This window comes from Phaseolus vulgaris, chromosome 9 (genome assembly GCF_051622355.1).
Source record: "Phaseolus vulgaris cultivar YP4 chromosome 9, ASM5162235v1, whole genome shotgun sequence".
NCBI classification, from domain to species: domain Eukaryota; kingdom Viridiplantae; phylum Streptophyta; class Magnoliopsida; order Fabales; family Fabaceae; genus Phaseolus; species Phaseolus vulgaris.
The window spans coordinates 29,513,348-29,537,039 of record NC_143506.1 but is presented as its reverse complement, the minus strand read 5'-3'; the positions used below and the strand labels follow the sequence as shown (position 1 = coordinate 29,537,039).

The 23,692-nt window shown below is 31.3% G+C and overlaps 2 protein-coding genes and 1 pseudogene across 2 annotated transcripts; 2 read left to right on the top strand and 1 right to left on the bottom strand.

The window, feature by feature from the left end:
• The first annotated feature begins 266 nt into the window (after positions 1-266).
• On the top strand, positions 267-2,627 carry LOC150025250 (uncharacterized). Its single transcript, XM_090295684.1, has one exon. The coding sequence runs from the start codon at positions 267-269 to the stop codon at positions 2,625-2,627; it is 2,361 nt and encodes a 786-aa protein (XP_090151810.1).
• LOC137823235 (small nucleolar RNA R71) lies at positions 826-931 on the bottom strand (annotated as a pseudogene).
• A 14,194-nt stretch (positions 2,628-16,821) lies between the features above and the next one.
• LOC137823192 (uncharacterized) lies at positions 16,822-18,318 on the top strand. The gene is made up of 3 exons (XM_068628356.2): positions 16,822-16,919; positions 17,002-17,090; positions 18,003-18,318. Exons 1-3 carry the CDS (start codon positions 16,893-16,895, stop codon positions 18,154-18,156), a joined length of 270 nt encoding a protein of 89 aa, XP_068484457.1. The 5' UTR covers positions 16,822-16,892; the 3' UTR covers positions 18,157-18,318.
• The last annotated feature ends 5,374 nt before the right edge of the window (positions 18,319-23,692 follow it).

Here is a 23,692-nt window from a genome sequence, read left to right as displayed (position 1 = left end):
TTAAAATAGAACATCTTAATTAGAATTGTTCCCTGTGAGTTCGACATTCGTACTTTAAAGAGTACTATATTACAGTTGATTCGGTACACTTGCCGAGAAAAATCAACAAGTTTTTGGCGCCGTTGCTGGGGAACAATTTCTTTTAAGAATTTCTGAAGTATAACTCATTGAGTATTGTGAATATTCCGTTTTCTTTGTGAATATACACTGGTTTATATTTTATTCTTTTATCCTATGTTAATCCTTGCTTGAGTTGTCTTAGACACATGCTATTAAGAGGACAGGTTCTTGAAGATCAATTGGAATTTGATCCAGAAATTGAGAAGACAGCTAGAAGAAATCAGAGCAAGAAGAGAAAAGAAAAGAAGAAGCAAGGACAAACAAAAGGAGAACCTTCCAACACTCTCAACTCACACAATCAAACAGAGTTCCAAATGGCTGAAAATAGACAAAATCCACCTAGAAGGACATTGGGAGACTATGCTATGCAACAAGGACCGAGGCATTTCTCTAGCATAGCCATACCTCCTGCCACCAAATCATTAGAAATGAAGCTAGCTTTTCTTAGCTTAATCAACACTCATCAATTCACTGGAATGGATCATGAAGACCCTTATACTCATCTATCCACATTCTATGAGTTGGTTGGGACAATGGGCTTTGAGGAAAATGATATTGAATCTGTTTATCTGCGTCTATTTCCTTTCTCACTTGCAGGAAAAGCAAAAGAATGGTTAAAGTCGCATCCAAACCAGAGTCTAAGTAGCTGGAATGATGTAGAAGAGAAATTCCTACACAAATTCTTCCCACTCTCTCGATATATCAAGGCTAAGTCTGATATCTCCACATTCAGGCAAGGGCCAGAAGAACCTTTTTGTGAAGCTTGGGAACACTTTAAAGTGATGTTAAGAAGATGTCCTAATCATGGCTTTGAGGATATTGCTCAGTTGAACATATTCCACAATGGTTTTAGGCCTGATACTAAAATGATCTTGGATGCTGCAGCAGGAGGTACAATGATGAGTGTTGATGCAGAACAAACTACAAGAATCATTGATGCCTTAGTCTCAACAGATTACCAAGCTCGACATGATAGATATACAGTGCAAAAGAAAGGGGTGCTGGATCTTAGTACTTCAGATGCAATTTTAGCACAAAACAAGATTTTGACTCAGCAAATTGAGGCATTAACCAAGCAAATGTCAAAACTGCCTCAACAATTACCTGCAATAAATTCTCCTTCAATGCAGAATCAAGCTTTGAAGTGTGATTTTTGTGGGGGAAATAATCTTAATGGCCAATGCTCTTACCAAAATCCATCAGAGGAAGAGGTTCAGTATATGAATAATCAAGGAAGGCAAGGTGGCTTTGCATATAATTATCCAAATAACATGGCTCAAGGATGGGGGAATAATCCAAATCAAGGATTTGGGTGGAAGCAAGAGGCTGGATCATCTAACAGACAAGTCCCTTATCAACAGCAACCACACTATCCTTCCATTCATGAGAGAACATCAAAATTGGAAGATACTTTTGAGAAGTTCATGCAAGCCTCTCTATCCAATCAAAAAAATATTGAAGCATCAATAAGGAATTTAGAAACACAGGTGGGGCAGTTGGCTAAACAGTTAGTTGATAATCAAGGAAGTCAATTTTCAGCCAATACACAAACCAATCCCAAGGAGCATTGCAATTCTATCACTACCAGAAGTGGGATAGTTATAGGAAAAGAAATTGCGAAAAACTTAGTTGTTGGGGAGGAGGTTTTAAAAGATAAAGAGAGTGAAAAAGAACAGATTGAGTGTGAGGGAGGAGAAAGAAGGAATAAGGAAGATGTTGTAGATATTGGTGAGAAAATAGAAAAAAATGAAAAACAAGAGAGGAGTGTTCCTATAAAAGATGTACCTTATCCACATGCTCCTACAAAGAAATGCAAAGAAAGGCAATTTGCAAGATTTATGGATATTCTCAAAAGATTGCAAATTAACATTCCTTTTACTGAAGCTTTAAAGCAAATGCCTACATATGCTAAATTCATGAAGGAATTATTAACAAAGAAAAGAAAATTCAATGATCAGGAGATAGTTGAATTGGAAGCTGGATGCAGTATTATAATTCAAAAGTCATTACCGCAAAAATCTAGAGATCCTGGGAGTTTCACTTTTCCAGTTACCATAGGAAATCTCACTGTTGGAAAGGCATTATTGGATCTTGGAGCTAGTATTAATTTGATGCCTTCATCAATGCTGAAGAAAATTGGAGATGTAGAAGTGAAACCAACAAGAATGACTTTGCAATTGGCTGATAGATCAATCAAATATCCACATGGAATAGTTGAAGATTTATTGGTAAAGGTAGATAAATTTCCATTCCCAGTAGATTTTGTTGTAATGGATATTGAAGAAGATGCTGAAGTACCTTTGATATTGGGAAGACCATTCATGAAAACTGCTCAAGTTATAATTGATGTAGACAAAGGAAAATTGAAGGTTTGTGTTCTAGATGAAGAAGTAAGCTTTAATGTTTTTGAAGCAAAGAAGTATTCAAATGGTCATAAAGAGTGTTTCAGAGTGGATATGAATGTTGTTGAACCTTCAATGATGTTAATCAGGCGTCAAGCTATATGACGTTAAACGAGCGCTTGCTGGGAGGCAACCTAGTGTTTTGTTTTGAAATGTGTCTTTAATTTTTGTTTTGAAATGTGTCTTTAATTTTTGTTTTGAAATGTGTCTTTAATTTTTGTTTTGATTTAGTAGTATGTTTTAATATTTGATGTCTTTAAAACCAGTTTGATATGTGAAATGGTCATGTAGGTTTGAAATGTTAGGTGAAATGAATAGATGGAAGAAAACTTAGAAAGGTTTAAAACTTTTGGCAAAGACAAAATGAAATTTTTCAAGAAAATTTCATTGCAGGGTAATTTTAGCTTAAGCTAGAACTTTTAGCCTAAGCTAGTTATGCAGAAAAAGAAGAAAAAATTTTGTTCTGCAACTTTCGCCTGAGATAAAATGAGCTAGCTTGAGCTAGAGTAAATCTGTTGCTCTCTGCCAAACTTTAGCTTAAGCTAAAATGAGCTAGCTTGAGCTAAAGCAAATTTGTTGCTCTCTGCCAAATTTTAGCCTGAGCTAAAATGAGCTAGCTTGAGCTAGAAAACTCTGTTGCTCTCTGCCAAATTTTAGCTTAAGCTAAAAAGAGCTAGCTTGAGCTAGAAAACTTTATTGCTCTCTGCCAAACTTTAGCTTAAGCTAAAACGAGCTAGCTTGAGCTAGAGCAAATCTGTTACTCTTTGCCCAATTTTAGCCTGAGCTAAGAAGATCTAGCCTAAGCTAGTGGGTTTTCTAAAAAAAAAAAAAATCTGCAGCATTTTAAAAAAAAACCTGCACCCTAATACAGTTTCAGAAGTGCCTCTGTTCTAAAAAGAAAATCCCAAATCTTCCATCTACATAACCATTCACAAACATTTCATCTACATTGTCATTGTCAAGGTAAGTAATTACTCTTCTCCTTAATCATTTTCATTCAATCTGGCTGCTGGGATTTCTGCTGGTTCCATTTCACAGTCCCGATATGCATGTTTCTGCTGGTTCCATTTCACAGTTTCGATGTTTTTAAAAGATTCAATTTTTTTGAAATTTCAATATCTTAATGTTGAATAGGATTGTGGAATAGGATAAGTACTGGTTTCCATGGATAAAATATCAAAACAAAAAGTACTCATTCAATTTCATTTTAAACATTGCATATCAAGTGTTTGTTGAAATGCCAATAACACTTTGATTTTTGAGAAATGTTATTTTTATATGTGCAGGAAGATGGGTCGTACCAAAACTTCACCAGTTATTAACCCAACACGATATAACAAAGGCAAAAGAGCTAAAGTTGAGTCACGTAGCCCACCAAGAAATATAGAGCAAACAAAAGACAAGAAACAAAGATATGAAGAGTTGAAAAGTTGGGCCTTCATTTCAGAAAGGAATGCATAATTTATAAAAAAATAAATAAATAAATAAATAAATAAAAATCTGCAGCATTTTATAAAAATCGCATTTTAAAAAAATACTTGCACCCTAATACAGTTTCAGAAGTGCCTTTGTTCTAAAAAGAAAATCCCAAATCTTCCATCTACATAACCATTCTCAAACATTTCATCTACATTGTCATTGTCAAGGTAAGTAATTACTCTTCTCCTTAATCATTTTCATTCAATCTGGCTGCTGGGATTTCTGCTGGTTCCATTTCACAGTCCCGATATGCATGTTTCTGCTGGTTCCATTTCACAGTTTCGATGTTTTTAAAAGATTCAAATTTTTTGAAATTTCAATATCTTAATGTTGAATAGGATTGTGGAATAGGATAAGTACTGGTTTCCATGGATAAAATATCAAAACAAAAAGTACTCGTTCAATTTCATTTTAAACATTGCATATCAAGTGTTTGTTGAAATGCCAATAACACTTTGATTTTTGAGAAATGTTATTTTTATATGTGCAGGAAGATGGGTCGTACCAAAACTTCACCAGCTATTAACCCAACACGGTCTAACAAAGGCAAAAGAGCTAGAGTTGAGTCACCTAGCCCACCAAGAAATATAGAGCAAACAAAAGACAAGAAACAAAGATACGAAGAGTTGAAAAGTTGGGCCTTCATTTCAGAAAAGAATGCACAATTTATAAAAATAAAAAAATAATAATAAAAAAAATCTGCACCATTTTATAAAAATCGCATTTTAAAAAAAAAAACCTGCACCCTAATACAGTTTCAGAAGTGCCTCTGTTCTAAAAAGAAAATCCCAAATCTTCCATCTACATAACCATTCTCTAACATTTCATCTACATTGTCATTGTCAAGGTAAGTAATTACTCTTCTCCTTAATCATTTTCATTCAATCTGGCTGCTGGGATTTCTGCTGGTTCCATTTCACAGTCCCGATATGCATGTTTCTGCTGGTTCCATTTCACAGTTTCGATGTTTTTAAAAGATTCAAATTTTTTGAAATTTCAATATCTTAATGTTGAATAGGATTGTGGAATAGGATAAGTACTGGTTTCCATGGATAAAATATCAAAACAAAAAGTACTCGTTCAATTTCATTTTAAACATTGCATATCAAGTGTTTGTTGAAATGCCAATAACACTTTGATTTTTGAGAAATGTTATTTTTATATGTGCAGGAAGATGGGTCGTACCAAAACTTCACCAGTTATTAACCCAACACGGTCTAAACAAAGGCAAAAGAGCTAGAGTTGAGTCACCTAGCCCACCAAGAAATATAGAGCAAACAAAAGACAAGAAACAAAGATACGAAGAGCTGAAAAGTTGGGCCTTCATTTCAGAATGCACAATTTATAAAAAAAAAAAAAAAAAAAAAATCTGCACCATTTTATAAAAATCGCATTTTTAAAAAAAAAAACCTGCACCCTAATACAGTTTCAGAAGTGCCTCTGTTCTAAAAAGAAAATCCCAAATCTTCCATATACATAACCATTCTCAAACATTTCATCTACATTGTCATTGTCAAGGTAAGTAATTACTCTTCTCCTTAATCATTTTCATTCAATCTGGCTACTGGGATTTCTGCTGGTTCCATTTCATAGTCCCGACATGCATGTTTCTGCTGGTTCCATTTCACAGTTTCGATGTTTTTAAAAGATTCAATTTTTTTGAAATTTCAATATCTTAATGTTGAATAGGATTGTGGAATAGGATAATTACTGGTTTCCATGGATAAAATATCAAAACAAAAAGTACTCATTCAATTTCATTTTAAACATTGCATATCAATCGTTTGTTGAAATGCCAATAACACTTTGATTTTTGAGAAATGTTATTTTTATATGTGCAGGAAGATGGGTCGTACCAAAATTTCACCAGCTATTAACCCAACACGGTCTAACAAAGGCGAAAGAGCTAGAGTTGAGTCACCTAGCCCACCAAGAAATATAGAGCAAACAAAAGACAAGAAACAAAGATATGAAGAGCTGAAAAGTTGGGCCTTCATTTTAGAAAGGAAGGCACAATTTTTCAGGGAAAGCAGGAGCGTCTGGAGGTGAATCTGAAATGAGAGTTGGACCATCTGGAGCAGCAGAAGATGAAGATCCAAACCAAGTTCAGAATGATGATGTTGGCACAGAGCAGAACAAAATCACAAGAGGAGATTGATACTTATCATGCACAATGAACAAAAAACTGGTTTTTATCTTTTTGTTTAACTTTAATTTCAGTTTAATTTAGTAAGTTGATTTTAGCAGTTTAGCTTAATATTTCTTACTTTAGCTTTTGTTGATGGCAAGCTTAAGTTAGTATAGTGGTTGATGTTTGCATATTTTGTGAAGTGAAATCTTGTATATAGATAGATGATGGTATAAATTTTTGGAAAAAGAAATCAAACCATATTTCTAAATTAGAACAACCAAATGGATTGATCAGGGACTTAATTTGAAAAAGAATTTGTGGCTGGAACCATCACTCAAATTGAGAAAGGATATTAATGTGTAAAAGTTGGAACAAGGTAAATAGTTGAAAGCAATGTTTGAGAACAAATGAGGAATTGAAATTAGCCAACCAAGTGAGAGTGTGAAACCTTTAAACAGTTTGAGAGACTTTCACTAGTGAAGAGTTAATTGAGGTTGCCTAATTTTTTAGTCAATTTACATCACAAAATCAAATATGGAGATGATTGAGGCATGTTTAATAAAGTTGGAGGTGAGAAAACTCAAAGCCAAACAGCTAACCTTTGCAATATATGATGAAATGTGCAAAAAAATAACCTTTTTTTAGCCAAAATTGTTTTATTGCACCCTAACTTCTGATATACATATATTGTCCTACCTTGTGGTATGCTAACAAAAGGAGAGCATATGTGCAATTCAAATTTCTATAATTAAAAGAATTGGGTTTGGTGTGGCTGTTGGGATTTTGAGAATGAAAAAAAAAAGAGAAAAAGAAAAAAAAAAGGAATGACAAAATTATTCAAATTATCATTCTTATTTCTAAAAAAAAAAAAGCAAAGGGGATTACAAGAATATAAAAAGAAGCAATGTTAATGAATCTTATGGAAGGGATAATGGATAACACAATTAGAAATTGAATTGCAAATATGCTAATCTTTTGTTAAGTGTGCATTTTGTTATCCTGGAAAAACCAAATTTTATTTGTAACCCAACCTCATTACAACCTGGAAAAGACCTCAAGATCTATGTTTGTGAAAGTGTTTGTAATCAACTGGAAATGAAGGGCAACCTTAAATTAGCTTGGAAATCAGTGAAAAGAGAGGGAAAACACTCACCAATGAGGAATGAAGAGAGAAATTCCTTAGTTTGATTCTCAGTGAAGGGTAACAATTGTTTACCTTGGAAATTGAATACATTCTTATCTTGTCTTGGTTTGAATTGATAGGAAACACCATAATTTTTGTTGAATTATCTTGTGCTCTTTCCAAGAAGTTGTTTTGATATTAAAATATAGATTTGATTTCTAAGGATTTTGGGGAAGAATGAACTCATATCTTTTGGGATTCAATTACTTTGCTTGAGGACAAGCAAGATTCTAGGTTGGGGGGAATTTGATAAGTGCCAATGTGTAGTTTTTATGATTGAGAAAATTGAACACTTTGAAACTTAATTGTTGCTTAATGTAAGAATATTACCCTAATCTGAGAATTATTGAATCTGATTATATATTTTGAACCAAGAAACAAATGAAGAAATTTAATCTCATTTTTTGTGTAAATTGCAGATGAATATGAAGCATTGAAAGAATTATTCAAGTTGGCATTGAAAGAAAGAAAGTAAAAACTTAATTGGATCACAAGAAGATTTAGCTCAAGCTAGAGGATTTAGCTCAAACTAAAACTGTCCAGAGTTGATTAAAGGTGCAGTACAATTCTAGCCCAGGCTAGAACTGCTAGCTCAAGCTAAAACTGTCCAGAGTTGATTAAAAGGTGCAGTACTGATCTAGCTCAGGTTAGAATCGCTAGCTCAAGCTAAAAATGCACCGAAAGATCTAGCTTAAGCTAAATTGGGCTAGCTTGAGCTAAAGTTGATTATATAAATTCTGAAACATAACTCAAAACCAGCGGTGGAAAACAGATTGGGTTTTTTAGAGAGAGACTAGTGAGAGAAAGAGAAGAAACCTCTGTTCTTAGGAGAAGAACTTGCTCAGATCAGCCCTTCTTATGCAATCTAGGTCAAGAATGAAGATTGGAGGAGCTGTCATGAGTGGCTAAGTTCTTTCTAACTTGGGATTGAATGTAATTTATCTTGATCAAATGTATTCTTGGTGATATATATATATATATATATATATATATATATATATATAATTCTCTTTTCTACTTGTTCTTGGTATTTTCGTTTTATGCTTATTGCTTGATTTTGTCTGATCAATAGAGTCTTGATTTTGATCCTTAAATTTAACTGGAAAGTACCTTTAAGGATCTGAAATAAACGAAAATACTTGATAACTTGTAATGCTAGGAATAGATTCCAGGTTATTGATTGCATTATAATTATGTTCCTAAAGCTGGATGATTTGTTAAATATCTGAGGAACCAGTGTTTGAGAAATTATCTTATGAATTTCTTCTGTGAGGAATCAAGATGAATGACTTTAAATTAAGCATCAAGAATAAGTAGTTTTGAGTATTATATATTGTATTATTCAAAATACAGATGATTGAGATAAACGTAATTCAATCCCAAGTATCTTTCTCTATATTTGATAAGTTGGTTTTGTTACATCCAGAATCAAACCTTAAATCTTTGAGTTCTTGTGAAATCTTTAATTTGGTTATGAACAAAGTCTCAAAATTATTTTCTATACTTAATGAGTTTTAAAACAGAACATCTTAATTAGAATTGTTCCCTGTGGGTTCGACATTCGTACTTTAAAGAGTACTATATTACAATTGATTCGGTACACTTGCCAAGAAAAATCAACACATATCCAAGTTCAAAAACATAATAGCGCGTATAAGCAATCAATTGTCTTTGAACATTTACCACAAATTTAATATATAGTTTTTAAATCATATTCTAAATTAATTACAAGTCAATATCCATCAATTAAGTACAAACATATTAAGATAAAATCCCACTTCCAAACTTACTCTTATGTTTCAAGCCAATAAAAACATACAAATGTGTCTTATTATAATGTGTATGTTAATTTTCTCTTTTTAGAACCAATCTTTCACACTTGATTGATCCTACAGATTAAACTCATGTTTATGTTTAGTGGCAAGCTTCTTAAAATTATTGTTCTATCTTTTCACTTTTGCTATTCTTATTCACTTTTTATGCTCATATTCTTGTTTCACTCTTAAATGCAGGCTTTCACATTTATATAATTCTTATGATTAAATTTGTGTCTAGTCATGAGCCCTTTTGATTTCATCTTGTTCAAGTTAAATAATCATCACCATCTGGTTGAGGGTGATATATAAAGTTAAGTTGAAGAGTAGTCCTCAAATAATGGGTCTAGCAAAATCTTCAGATGAATGTAGGATCTCTTACTAAGACTATATTACATATTACATCATTCAACCATACAATTTCTCTAATGTATGACTAAGCAAGCTTTGCAAAGGTATATTCAGATTCAAAGGCAAGAATGGGTTTTCATTTTCAATCTATCAACAATGACCTGTACTAAATCATCTCCATTCATGTTTCTAATCACATGGATAATAAAGTTCATGGTTGTTATCATATTTCCACTACAAAATCTCCAAAAAAAGGTATAACATTTCTCCAAGTTTATAATGTTTAGTCTTGGCTTTCTAAAAAGTCAAACAAAAAACTACAAATTGAGTCACATGTCTTTGGCCCTGAGACATCTTAGTCATGACTAAATGTCGACTAGATTTACTTGTATGTCTTTCCTCTAAATTAATATTAATGTTATAAGTACAATAAAGGACTGTGATTTTATTACAAGGAAAAAAATTGTTAATTCAAGATAAAAAAAATGTGAAAGACTATATTTGCAAATAACTGTATTATTTTATATCATAGTAGGATTTGGCATATAACGAGCTTAACTTAATAAGTGATATGTTGTGTTATAATTATAAAAATTTTAGCCATGAGATGAGTTTACACGAATGGGTCCAGGTAACATAAATGTTCAAGGGCAAGAACACAGGTCCGAGAAAACCGTGGGTTATTTTGGTTCAACATTTTTATTATTTGTCACCTTTTTTTATATATGCACCTCCTAGAAGTAACGGGGGTTTGAAAATCACCGGGAATAACGAGGTTGTCCTTTTCATTGTATTCCCACATCAATTTATAAGTACCTTTTAAGATACATGTATGCATTGTTTTTTTTTCTTGCTTACATTGATGAGTTGCATATTATACATATAAACATGTATCCACATTTTATCTTCATTCATACATTCATGGAATCATGTATACAATTTTCAAATGCATAACATTTTGAATTCTCGTGAGCATGCATCCATTCATAGTCATATGCATACATATAGTTAGTTTTCAAATGCATATCACTTTGTAATAATGTCATACTCGGATCATGCATCTTAACATGCATTGCATATCATACTTGATATTCTTTATACATATCACCATTCCATAATTAGAGAAGGAGATGATTGAAGAAGTCAATTCATGATCTTTCTCCCTATGCAATACATGCATTTGTTTCTTTCCATATTTATTCGCGTTAAAATAAAAACGTTGCAATACCTTGTTAGGACTTACGTAAATCAAAAGACCATGGAAGATTTGATAGGAACTCAAGAATCAATAAAAAATTATATCTCACAATTGAAAGACCAAATGGGCTAGATTTTGGAGGCTTTAAAAGCCTTGAAAAGTACTAGAGAAGTTCCTACTACTTATCCTCCACATTAGGAAACGAGTTTAGAGATTCATGAACAAGATTTTCCTCTATATGGCCTCCCTCTGGGTTACACTCCACCATTCAAAGATCACCTCAAAATGCAAGCACTCATGAATATGTGAATCACATGTTGGCAATTCATGTTGCAGAAGGGAATGAGCCTCAAGCAACCAATTTCATACATCCTCAAGTAACTATCTAGCCAAGAGCAAGAGGAACCTCAGACAAAAATCAGTGGAGCTGAAGCTTCACAGTCTGATAGCCTTGTTAGAGGTATTTGTTCTATCCTTGGAACACAGTTATCTGTATTGTTTGATTCTGGGGCAACCCATTCTTTTATATCTTTTGATTGTGCTAAGAAACTTAAGTTGCCAGTCCGAGAATTAGAATTTGAGTTGGTGGTATCTACACCAACAGAAGGTATTATAGTAACTTCTTCCATGTGTGCTGAGTGTCCAGTAATTATAAATGGGCAGAGATACAAGATCAACACGATTTGTATACCTCTAAAAGATTTAGAGGTTATTTTGGGAATGGATTGGTTGTCTGCTAATCAAATCCTTATAGATTGTGGTCGGAAGAAGTTAATTTTCCCTAAATTAGAAGGAATGCAGGTTATCTCAGCTCATCAGTTTGAGATAGAGATACAAGAAGGTGCATAATGTTTTATGCTCTTGGCTTGTTCTATAGTTACTGATAAAGTGCAAAAAGATATGTTTGTAGTTCAGGAGTTTATGGATGTATTTCCTGATGAGATTCCTGGACTTCCACCTAAAAGAGAGATAGAGTTTGCAATAGACTTGATTCCTGAAGTAGGTCCTGTGTCAATTTCTCCATACCGATGGCACCAGCAGAGTTAGCTGAATTGAAGAAACAATTAGAAGACTTATTAGAGAAACAATTCATTCGACCTAGTGTTTCTCCATGGGGAGCTCCAGTGCTATTAGTGAAGAAGAAAGATGGTTCGTCACGTCTATGCATAGATTACAGACAATTAAACAAGTTAACAATAAAAAAATAAATATCCTCTTCCTAGAATTGATGACTTGATGGATCAGTTGCATGGGGCAGTTGTCTTTGCTTTTAAAATATGGAGACATTTTCTTTACAGAGTTAGTTTTAATGTGTTCAGTGATCATAAAAGCTTGAGGTATTTGTTTGATAAGAAGGAACTTAATATGAGACAGAGGAGGTGGATTGAATTTTTAAAGGACTATGATTTCCAGCTAATATACCATCTTGGGAAGGCAAATGTTGTTGCACATGCGTTGAGTCGTAAAAAGATACAAATGTCGCCGCTTATGATTAGAGAGCTAGAATTGATTGAAGATTTCAGGAGTATGAATTTGGAGGTTTCCATGTCTTCAAATTGCATTAGTTGTAATACACTTGTTATAACTAATGAATTTCTAGAGAAGGTAAAGGAGAAGCAGTTGGAAGATTCAAAATTGAAGAACTTCATGGGCTTATTAAATACTGACAAAGCTAAAGACTTCTCTTTAGAAGTGGATGGTATTTTGAGATTCAAAAATAGAATGTGTATACCAGAAGATAATGAACTAAAGCAAACAGTGTTATCTGAAGGTCATAAAAGCAAACTCAGTTTACATCCAGGAATGACCAAGATGTATCCAGATCTCAAGAAGTCTGTGGCATGGCATGAAGAATGATGTAGCTAAGTTTGTAGCTGCTTGTCTGACTTGTCAGAAATCAAAGATTGAACATCAACGGCCTGGAGGCATGTTAACTCAATTAGACATTCCAGTGTGGAAATGGGACAGTATCTCAATGGATTTTGTTACCCACTTACCACGTACTTTGTGGAAGTTGGCCCGAATTTACATAGATGAAATAGTCAGATTGCATGGTGTACCCTCCAACATAGTTTCAAATAGAGATCCTAGATTCACCTCCAGATTCTAGCAAACACTTCAAGAAGCTTTGGGGACTAAACTCAGACTTAGTTCAGCATACCATCCTCAGACTGATGGACAATCAGAGAGAACTATCCAGTCCTTAGAGAATTTGCTTAGGACTTGTGTGTTAGATCATTTGGGTAGTTGGGATGAAATTCTACCATTGATAGAGTTCACTTACAATAACAGTTACCAAGCTAGCATATGAATGGCTCCTTTCGAGGCATTGTATGGAAGAAAGTGTAGGACACCTTTGTGCTGGTTTTACGATGGTGAAAGTGTGTTAGTTGGACCAGAATTAATACAACAAACCAATAAGAAAGTCAAAATGATTCAAGAAAGATTGAAAACATCTCTCAGCAAGCAAAAGTCTTATGCAGATCAAAGAAGAAGACCTTTAGAATTCTCTGTGGGCGAGCATGCCTTTTTGAGAGTTACACCGTTCACTGGTGTAGGAAGAGCACTCAAATCCAAAAAATGGACTCCTAGGTTCATAGGACCTTATCAAATTCTTAGGAGAATAGGCCCTGTGGCATATGAAATTGCTTTGCCTCCTCCTTTAGCTAACATTCACGATATTTTCCATGTATCCCAGCTAATACCTGATCCCAATCACATTCTAGAGTCTGATTTCATCCAGGTGAAAGAAAATTTGTCGTTTGAAGTGAAGCCAATCAGAACTTTAGATTCACAAGTGAAACAACTTCGTGGAAGAAGTATTCCCATGGTAAAAGTATTGTGGGATCTCACCTCTGGAGATTCCACTTGGGAAATTGAAGAAGTGATACGAGCATCATACCCTAATCTCTTTCTTGGTAAGTTCATTTTCGAGGACAAAATTTTTTGTAGTTGGAGATAATGTAACGACGCTTTTTTTTAAAAATAAGCAGCAGACCCCCACCCCCACCATTCTTTTCTTTCTTCTTCTTTCTTCCAAATCACTTTCTCTCTCTACCAACTTCTCTCCTCTCCCTTCTCTCTTAATTTCTCACTTCATACCTCATCTATTTTAGAATCTGGTCATACCACGCTGTAGCAGAGGAGTTAAGGAACATTTCTACCCGATCAGATTTTCAAACAGAGTAAGTTCATTTTTACTCTAAATATCCTTTGTCCTCTGTTTTTCCTTAAGATTTAGTCATCAATCTTTGTGGGGTCAGTTGAGAAGTTTAATCCTCTCAACTTATTCTATTATATACTGAATTTTTGTTCTGTTTGGATAACTTGCATTAGGCCCGTAAATCTTGAAGCTTATTCAGACTGTGGGGAATAAAATTCTAAAAGTTGCTTGGAAAGCAAGCAATTGAGGTAAGGGAAGCTAAATTTATTTTTTTAATAGCACCCTAGAATAGAAGATCTGAATGCGGAAGGGACGTTGTCCCAATATTGGATTTCTCTTGCAGGGGTGTTATTTGTGTTATATATTGTGTGTTTGTTTATATATTATTTAAACTTTATAAATATTATATTTTGATAGTTTGAGAGTTAAATATTGTTTTTGACGTTGGAAAATTTATGGAATGATATGAATTTTTAAATGTTATGTGATTGAATGATATGTATATATACGAATGATGTAAATTGTATGAAAGTGATGTCATACATTTGGGATAATGTATGAGTTGTTGTTTAATGGTACGTTAAGTATGAAAAGCCTATGTTTAACGGAGATCCTCTGGCTTCACTAATGATCTAAGTCATGTAGACTAAGATATTAGGTGGTGAGAAGCTGAGAGAGAGTTCATACACATTGGGTCCCACTGTAGACACTCGGTATTGGATGTTTGAACTTACCCTGATCCTTTCTATTGGATTCGCTGGTAATCTTTGGGTCAGATGTTAGTCTCTGGTAGGGGCATACTTAATGAGTCTTCCGGAAGACGAAGTGGGATTGAAATGAAATCCAATGATTGTGATTGAAAGTAGATCCATGTGTGGTCTATATGAATGATGGAATTGGTATTGGAATTTTACATGAAATTACTAAAGAAATGTTTATAAATTATTAGTCTAAATTGGTTCTATTTTCATGAATTATGTTATGGATTTTCTTTGCATTAGCTTACCCTTGCTTTTCTTGTTGTGTTTGAACTGCGATGACTGTACTACGTACACGAGCAGATGATCTTACAGGTATCGGAGGGTCTGAAGAGCTTTAGGGTGTTGATTTTGAAACCTGTATTGTAAATATTTATATTTCTATAAATTCTAATCATGTATTAGGAATGTTTTAAAAAACTCCAAGTTTGTATAGAAACTGGGAGAACTTTTATTGTAATAGTTATATGTAAATTATGGGGTGTTACAAATTAAATTATAACAATAATTAAATGGTATAAAATATATCATTTGTTTTTTTCTCAATTTTAAAAAATTACAAATTTTATTTATTATTATTTTTATTTACATATTCTTATTAAGATTAAAGAAGGTAAAATAACTATCTTTTAATAATTGCTAAGTATTATAATTTATTTGATTTTCATTGAAAAAATAAAAATCAAATTACAACATGAAATAAATAGAAAAGTAAAAAAAAATGAAAGTAGAAGAAAAAATAAAAAATTGTTTAGTGAGTCACATAAATAATTTATATATATTTGTTTATGTTTTTCTTAGTTGACTGAAGAACTTCTACTTCTTTCAAACTTTGTTTTAATAAAAAAAATTATAAAAAATAAAAATCATGATTCAATAAAATTTACAAATTATAAAATTTCATGGAGAATAGTATTTTCTACACCAATACTTACAAAATTAAATTTTCTATAATAATTATGTAGACTAAATTATTTTGAGTGATTTTTTTGAAATAAAAAAATTAAATGTATTTATATAAAGAAAAAAAATATATTATTATTTGTTCTAATTAAATTAAAAATATATTTCATTGCCTTTTATTTTAAATTTTACTTGTAAATGATATTCAAAGAAAAAAAAAAGATAATAACATCAAAATATATTAATTTGTGAAAATAATATTAATTATTTATTTTAACACATTAAATATATTATATTAAAATATTATTTTTATTCATGACGTGAAATAAATGTTTCAACAACTTATATTTTAAAGTAATATTAATTATTTATTTGAACGTGATAAAAATACTACCTTAACAATCAGCACTTTTTTCTATATCCAAACTAACAATAAAAAAAAAAACTTATCTATTAATATATTCTCTTTTTTTTTGTCAAATTCTATTTGTTTTAAAAAAATTAAAATCTGGTAACTTTTTTTTTTATCATAGTAAATATTCATATATATTATAAAAATATTAAATAAAAAGAAAGAAACATAAAAAAAAATCAATGATTCAATTCATATCACATTAAAAGTTAAAATATTTATACTTTTAGTGATCTCATTAGAACTCAGATAAAAAAAAATCAACAAAAAGATAATGATATGTTCGAAGAAGGACTAGTTCAGATTATTATAGTTATTGGAAAGGAGAAAAAATAAATAATAAATTAATATAAAAAAATAACAAATAAAAAAAAAAAAATTGTTATAATATTATATAATAAAAACTTTATCATGAGACACGTAATAGCTAAGAAAAAAACATGTAATTTAACTTTAATATTAATTAAACCAAATTTAATTTTAAATTTATTAATTTTATAAAATAAATAAATTACATTAATGAGATGTTTATGGAGTTTTATTTAAATTTTTATTATATTTTAAAAGAATTAAACTAATCCATTACATTACTTTATAAATAAAATTTCTATGTTAACTTTTTTTTTAATTTTAAATTTAAATAATTATAAAATAATAAAATTACTACAATAAAATTATATATAGGTATAGAAATATATTAAATTCCTACACAAAATAAACTGAATTTGAGCTGGCGTTTCATCACTGGCTGTTAGATTGCAGAGTATGTGTTGCGAGAAGAAGCACAACGCGGAATTCCTTTTCTACCCTTGCAAGTTGTAACTTACCACCAGTAGTAGGGTTGCGTCGCTGTTCTCTTCGAATTTCCCAATATTTTAAACACACCCTTTCTCATTATAAACTCTCTCTCACAAACTTTCCATTCTTCTCTTTCTGTCTCTCTCTTTCCTTTTTCAGTTTTCAACTCTGCAACTGTCCATGGCCAATCGCTGGCTCAGACCCGAGGTGCGTTCCGATCCATCATGGACCTGTTTATATTCCACCATTCTCGTTTTAGGGTTTCACCGTCTTTGCTGTTTGTTTTCAGGTGTATCCGCTGTTCGCCGCGGTTGGTGCTGCTGTTGGGATCTGTGGGTTTCAACTGGTTCGTAATATCTGCATCAATCCTGAAGTCAGGTCTATCTCTAATTTTTCTCTATTGAAAGTGATTTCTTTTCTTTTTGTTCTAGGTTGTGGTCTTTCAATTTAGGATAAATCATAATTTTTGTCCTGATATGCGATTTGGTTCTTCTATTTAGTTTCAGATTTTTTTTGTGGTTTTATTTTCAGATTTTTAATTTTGGTTCAATGCTCCGTTTTGCAAATGTTTCACTTGTTTTGTTTTAGTCTAATTAAATCCTGGACCTGACATAAAATTGTGGTGGTTAAGATACGGAGATTTAAATCAGAGAAAATAATAGGAAGACCAAAATCATGGACTATTTATTGAATTTAATTTTATGCAGTGGAGATTTTTTTCTTGTTTGGATGGGATCGTCTGTATTATTTGGGATTTGGGATTAATACACCTGTGCTTTTGTTACACTTCTCACCTGTTGCTCTTTGAACCTTTGTGAACTGTGATTATTTGATCTGTTTAATTTTTAAAAGTATTATAAATTGTATTGCTCGTTGCTGATAAAAAAAAATTATAAATTCTATTGCTTATATTTTAAAGGGTTATCAAAATATCATTTTCCTTAAAGATAAAAGGGTGAAGGAAAGGTGGAAAAGACGACAGGATGTTGGAAGGTGATGATGATTATAGATGAAATTTTTTCCTGACTAGTCTTGTCAAAAACAAGAGAATAAACAGGGTATCATTTTCAAAGATCAAACTGCATGTTAACTGTTTTTAAAATAAGTGGAATCAGTCCCAATCGAAGCTTCAGTGAACAGCCTCTATTAAAAAAATGGATTTTTTATCAGGCACTGAATCATTCATCATCATAAGAGTTTTTTCTGTTGTTAATTTAATTAATTGGTATTTGTGTTTTACTTATTAATGGAAAATAATGGATGGTTGTCTTGTTCTTGTCATGTATTTAGGGTGAACAAGGAGGGAAGGAAGGCTGGAGTGTTGGAGAACTTCTCTGAGGGAGAGAAGTATACCGAGCATTTCCTGAGGAAGTATGTGCGCAACAGATCTCCAGAGATTATGCCCTCCCTCAACAGCTTCTTTGCTGACCCAAGTCGCAACTAAGTTGCTTTGAATAAACAAAGTTTAATGTGAGATGTGAATTCTATTATGTTTAAGACAGTTTTTATCGTGCATTAGAAAACAAAACAAAATGTGGTTGCTTTCTCTGGCCGTACAGTGATTTTGCTGTGCTTGAGAATAATGATATTGGTTTTGATGCATTAATGATTGCTGTCCTTTTATTGCCATAATCCTCTCTAACTTTTGCTGCTGAAGTCTGGGGTGAAACTGGCTTTGAAAACAAAAGTGAATTACAAAGTGTGTTAAACGAATGTCTTTTCATCCTGATTTTTCACTTTCTAATGCAGTATTCCTCTTCCTATACACTTAACGTGAGAGTGACAAATTGTTGTTATAGGTTGGGTTTGCAAACACACTAAAGACTCGTGGGTTTCTATCTACTAACACGTTAACCAATCCTTGAAAATTAGTCCTTGTGTTTTTAGTAGTTGTTCTACTGGTTGAGTTGATTACTTTTGCATTGTATCTTTGGAATCCTGATTTTTTTTATTGAATCAGCATGTGAATATTTAAAATATTTATTCTGAATCTATTATATGATCAAAGTGAGCTTTGAGTCAAAGGTCAAATTGAATCTTTGGTGAAGTGTTTAGCGGAGTATCAGCTGATGAAGAATATCAGTTTCTAGCAATGCTTGATTGTTAGGTTTGAGCTTCTGCTTTTAAAATCAATACGGAAGTTGTGTCATTAGTCCTCAAATTGATTCCTAAAATCTATTTGTAAATATAAAGAATAGTCTGAATTTACAAATTTATAGGTATAGGTGAATTGAATCATTACAGGTTTTAGTAAGTATTTACTCAATTATGTTTCTCATTTTCAAATAAAGATACTATGGGAGCTATGTAGCACCAAACAATACGACTAGGATACATATTTATGTGCATAAGTATTTTTCAGTTTTTTTCAGTAAAAAGATATTTTTCATGGTTAGTTCAAAAGAATTTGTTATTTATTTTAATAATTATACTAAAAATTCATACAATAAGTTTGAATTTTTAGAAAATTAATGTGTTTCTCCATCTAAGTTAAGTGTCTCAACTTCGTAGGTTGGGAGTTTATTGCGATGTTGATGTGCAATTTCAATTCGCATTTCCTTAATTGACTATAAACCAAACACAAACACTTATCATGATTAAGGCTTTGTTTGGATTAGAGTTGGTGGGGGAGTGGAAAGTGGGTGTGGGGAAGTGGGAGTGGAAGTGTGAAGAAAGTGTGGAGAAAGTTGAGGGTGTTTGGATTGGGGGATGTTAGAATGAATGTGTGAAGAAGGTTTATTGAAAAATGTGAATGATATGATAGCTGTAAGAGTATTTTGATATATTTTAAATAATGTAAATTGTAAGATTACAAATTTACCCTAGTATATAAATAAATAAGAAAATAAAATATTAATTAATTTAAAAGACATTTAAGTTAATTAAAATAATTAGTATTATATTATTTAATTTCTATTACATTATGTTATATATAATAATAAAGTATATTTTTGTCTATGTGTGTAAAAAAAATATTATTAATTTTGTACATAATTTTGATAATTAAAATAATTGTAAGTTTTAATTATAACTTCAAAAATAATTTAAAATTGAAATAAATTAAAAAATAGAATATAGAAATGAAATATGATTTCTTCATTTTTAATTTTATTAATTAAAAATATTTGTATTAGTTAAATTTTTGTTTGTAGATAATTTTAATATTATTAATGATTATTTAATAAATGTTATGTTATATATATAAAAATATATAATTGTTATTAATTATGATTTTGATTACTATTAATAATAAAATTAATATAATTTAAGAAAATATGTCATGAACATTAATTAGTTGTAAAAATATAGAAAGTCGTTATATTTATGTAGAGAGATAAAGACATGTTAATTTGTGCAAAACTTAAAAACATAATAATGTTAATTAGAAAAAGAAAAGACATCCCCACTAATAACATTTTAATCCTTCTTGTAGAAACCTTCAAACGTGTTTTTTTTTAAAAGACATGTCTTATTTCGTTGTCTGATAATGATTGCTTCTTTGTCATCGACAACGTTTTCATTGCACCATTTGAAAAAAATTACAGCCTAGAACAATGCCACTTGTAATATGTTTTGAAGAAAAGAATAAAATTGAACAATGAAAAAATTTAAATAACCATAGTTAAGTTTGCATGAAACCGAATTGAATTAAATTTACCTTGTACTTGGGACAACCCCAAAATCGTTTTCCGACATTTTTTTCAGTTGTTGTTGTCCTCAAAACAACAAAATGTACAAATAAGAGCAACGAACGCACTTGTGCTTCCAGCAGCATGGGTAAAAGTACCACGTGATTTTGCATCACAACCAGTGCAACTAGAGGATGATGTCATGTCATGCGCAAACATTGAAAGTTATGTAATGAATGTTATTCATTTTTCAATTTAGATAATGGACACGAAATATTTACTTTAATCATAATAGAATTCAAATTTTAAAGATCTTGCATTTAAAATAATATGAAACTTAATATTAAATATGAATTTCTCAATGTTCAAGGTGAAAAATAACAAAAACAATAAAAATAACAATAATAATGTTCAACTTGAAAAATATAAATAAAAAAATGTCAATAACATAATGCAAATAGACAATCAATGGCCTTGACGACGATGAATCTGATTCAGGGTATCCTCCATTTTGTCCATCATTTGATCAACTTGGTCCATCCTTTCATCAACCCTGTCAAAACAGATGTTAACGTTCCTCATGCTTTCTTTTATGTCTTGCATTCCCGCCCAAATTTGGGTTAACATTTTAGTTTGACTGAGGATTACGGGTTGAGGTTGAGCACCTTGAAGATGTTGTTCTGGTAATTGATCCTCTTCATCATCTCCTTCGTCCTCCACTTGAGGCCTACCAAGTTGCCATACACCATTGACCTGGAATATATTTAATTTGGTCATACTCTTTTGCCGAAATAATGATTCCATCCAAGCATTACCGCTTGTTCATCTTCTAAGTCGAAGTCATACACCTGCAAGATGCGTGTTATCAAAATTGCATAGGGCAGTGACATGTTGTTATCCCGACATTTCATCATGTGTTGCATGATGTAACGTGGTCAATTAATCATTATGTTATTTTTTATGCACTAGAGCATGAAAATATATTCATTTAATAATTGTGCGAAGTTGTTTCCACGAGGGCACAAGATATGCACTCATGTGTAATGTAGTAGTCGGTCAATCATTTTTAGACTACCGGCCTTTCTGACATTCTGTCCCTGAACATCTTCACGATTTAAAACTATTTTTTATAAACAATTTAATTTTTTGAAACTAATAACTATCTACATTTATTATTAGAAATTCAAATTTCTTCTCTAAACTTTTTTTGCCTTTTTAAATTACTATAACATTTTTTATAATCTTTTTAATTATAACAAGAATAATTTATGTAAAATAAAAAATAATCTTACAAAATATAAAATATTTATTTTAAATAAATAAATTTATTCTCTTATAAACAATTAAATGTTAAAAAAAATAATAACTATATACATTTATTATTAAAAATTGAAATAATATTTATCTAAACTTTTTCTGATTTCTTTAATTATTACAGCATTTTTTAATTGTTTTAATTATAACATTAATAATTTATGTAAAATATAAAAAAAACCTAAACATTACAAATTTCTATTTCCATTTTGTAAATAAAATATTCATTTTAAACAAATAAATATTTTTCTTATAAACAATTAAATGTTAAAAAACTAATAACTATCTACAAAAATTAAAAAAAAAAATTACAAGGACTTCATAAACAAAATTAATTTACTGACTCATTAACATAATTAACTACTCTACACCCTGAATAAGTTAAATTACAAAATCATAATCATCCAAACATAAATATAAAACACAAATTTAAAACAAAAACAAAATATAAATATAAAAAAATAAAAAACCTGAACAACAATACAATAGGATAAAAAACACACCAGGAGAACACAATGCAATGCCTGAAAACAACATTAACCAACACAAAAATTCACAAATCTGAGAAAAAAAATAGAACATAACCGATTATCGCATGAGTTATAAACACAACATAATCGATTATTCAAAGGAAATTTAACCCATAATTGATTATTGCAACAGCCTAAAAACAAACATAATCGATTAACAAACCTTATAATCAATTATCACCATATTTTAACGTTGAACATAATCGATTATGTTTCTCAAAATTAACAGATAATCGATTACTGCATATGCATAATCGATTATCAACTGGTTTAAAGCCCATAATCGATTATGTGACCAGAGCTTTTTCAATCATAATCGATTAACCACCATATGAAGCAAAGTCAATGCTCACCTGAAATGAACCAAGCACTACGTAAGTCACGCCCCTACCACACTCTGATGCCTTACAAATCTCCCCAAGCCCAGTTAACCAATTTAGAAGTCATTACATATGAGGAGTAGGTTCAGTTTCTTTTATGAGTGAAGTGAAACAGTAGCCATGGTTAATTTTATATAATGAAACACCAACTTATTGCACACACCTACTCTCATCTGTCTCACCCACTACATTCACAACCTTCAATGGTCAAAGGATTCCTGAGCCAAAGTCAGGAATTTCACGCTCAGGAATCTCATTGTCATGCATAGTGCATGCAGGCGCAGTGCTTTGTCGTGGCATGGAGGAGAAAAGCAAGGGTAGAAGGGTAAGTTGTTAGGTCTGACGTGGCATTCGCTGTGCTACTCTCTACTTTCTCTTCATTTTGGAGAAGATCTCATACCCCCTCCACTTTCTCTGCACTTCCTCCCTCACCCACATGCAACAATGGAAGCAAATAGGGTGACACTGAGACTTCCGTCGTCGACAACAGTACCACCCCAGAAGCAAACAGGGCCTAAAAGCAACTAACCAATATTTTATAGAAAATAGTTATGATTAAAAGGAATTAAATTAATATTAATTTTTTATAGTGAGTCTACCTCCCTATATTTTATTTTATTTTTCAATCTCACGGTACTAATTAATTAGTATTTAGTATTAAGAATACATTACTCGGTTCCTGAATTGTTTAAACATTTTCAAATATTTAAACTGATTTTTTGATTGGGTTTCTAAAATAAAAATTCCAAGGAATTAGTTTATTCCGGAGTAAAATCATATAAACGGTACTTATAATACTTAAAAAAAATTAGAAATTCAATTAAAAATTCACATTAATAAAACTCATCTAAATCTTTATTTCTGGGTATCATTTGAAAATTTTCAAATAATTCAGCAATCTTGTAAATAATTTAACGTAGTTCTATTTAGTTGTATCTTTGCCAGCTGGTGTAGAGCCGTTGTTAGGATAAGAGAGACTTATAAATAACAATATCATACTAAATACTTGTTTTTAATCATTCTTACTTTCTACTTCTAATTTTATTTGACGTAAAAAGTTTAGCAAATAATTCAAATTGTGAGGGTATAATTTATATGTTGATTATTGAAATGAAGTTGATTTTTAA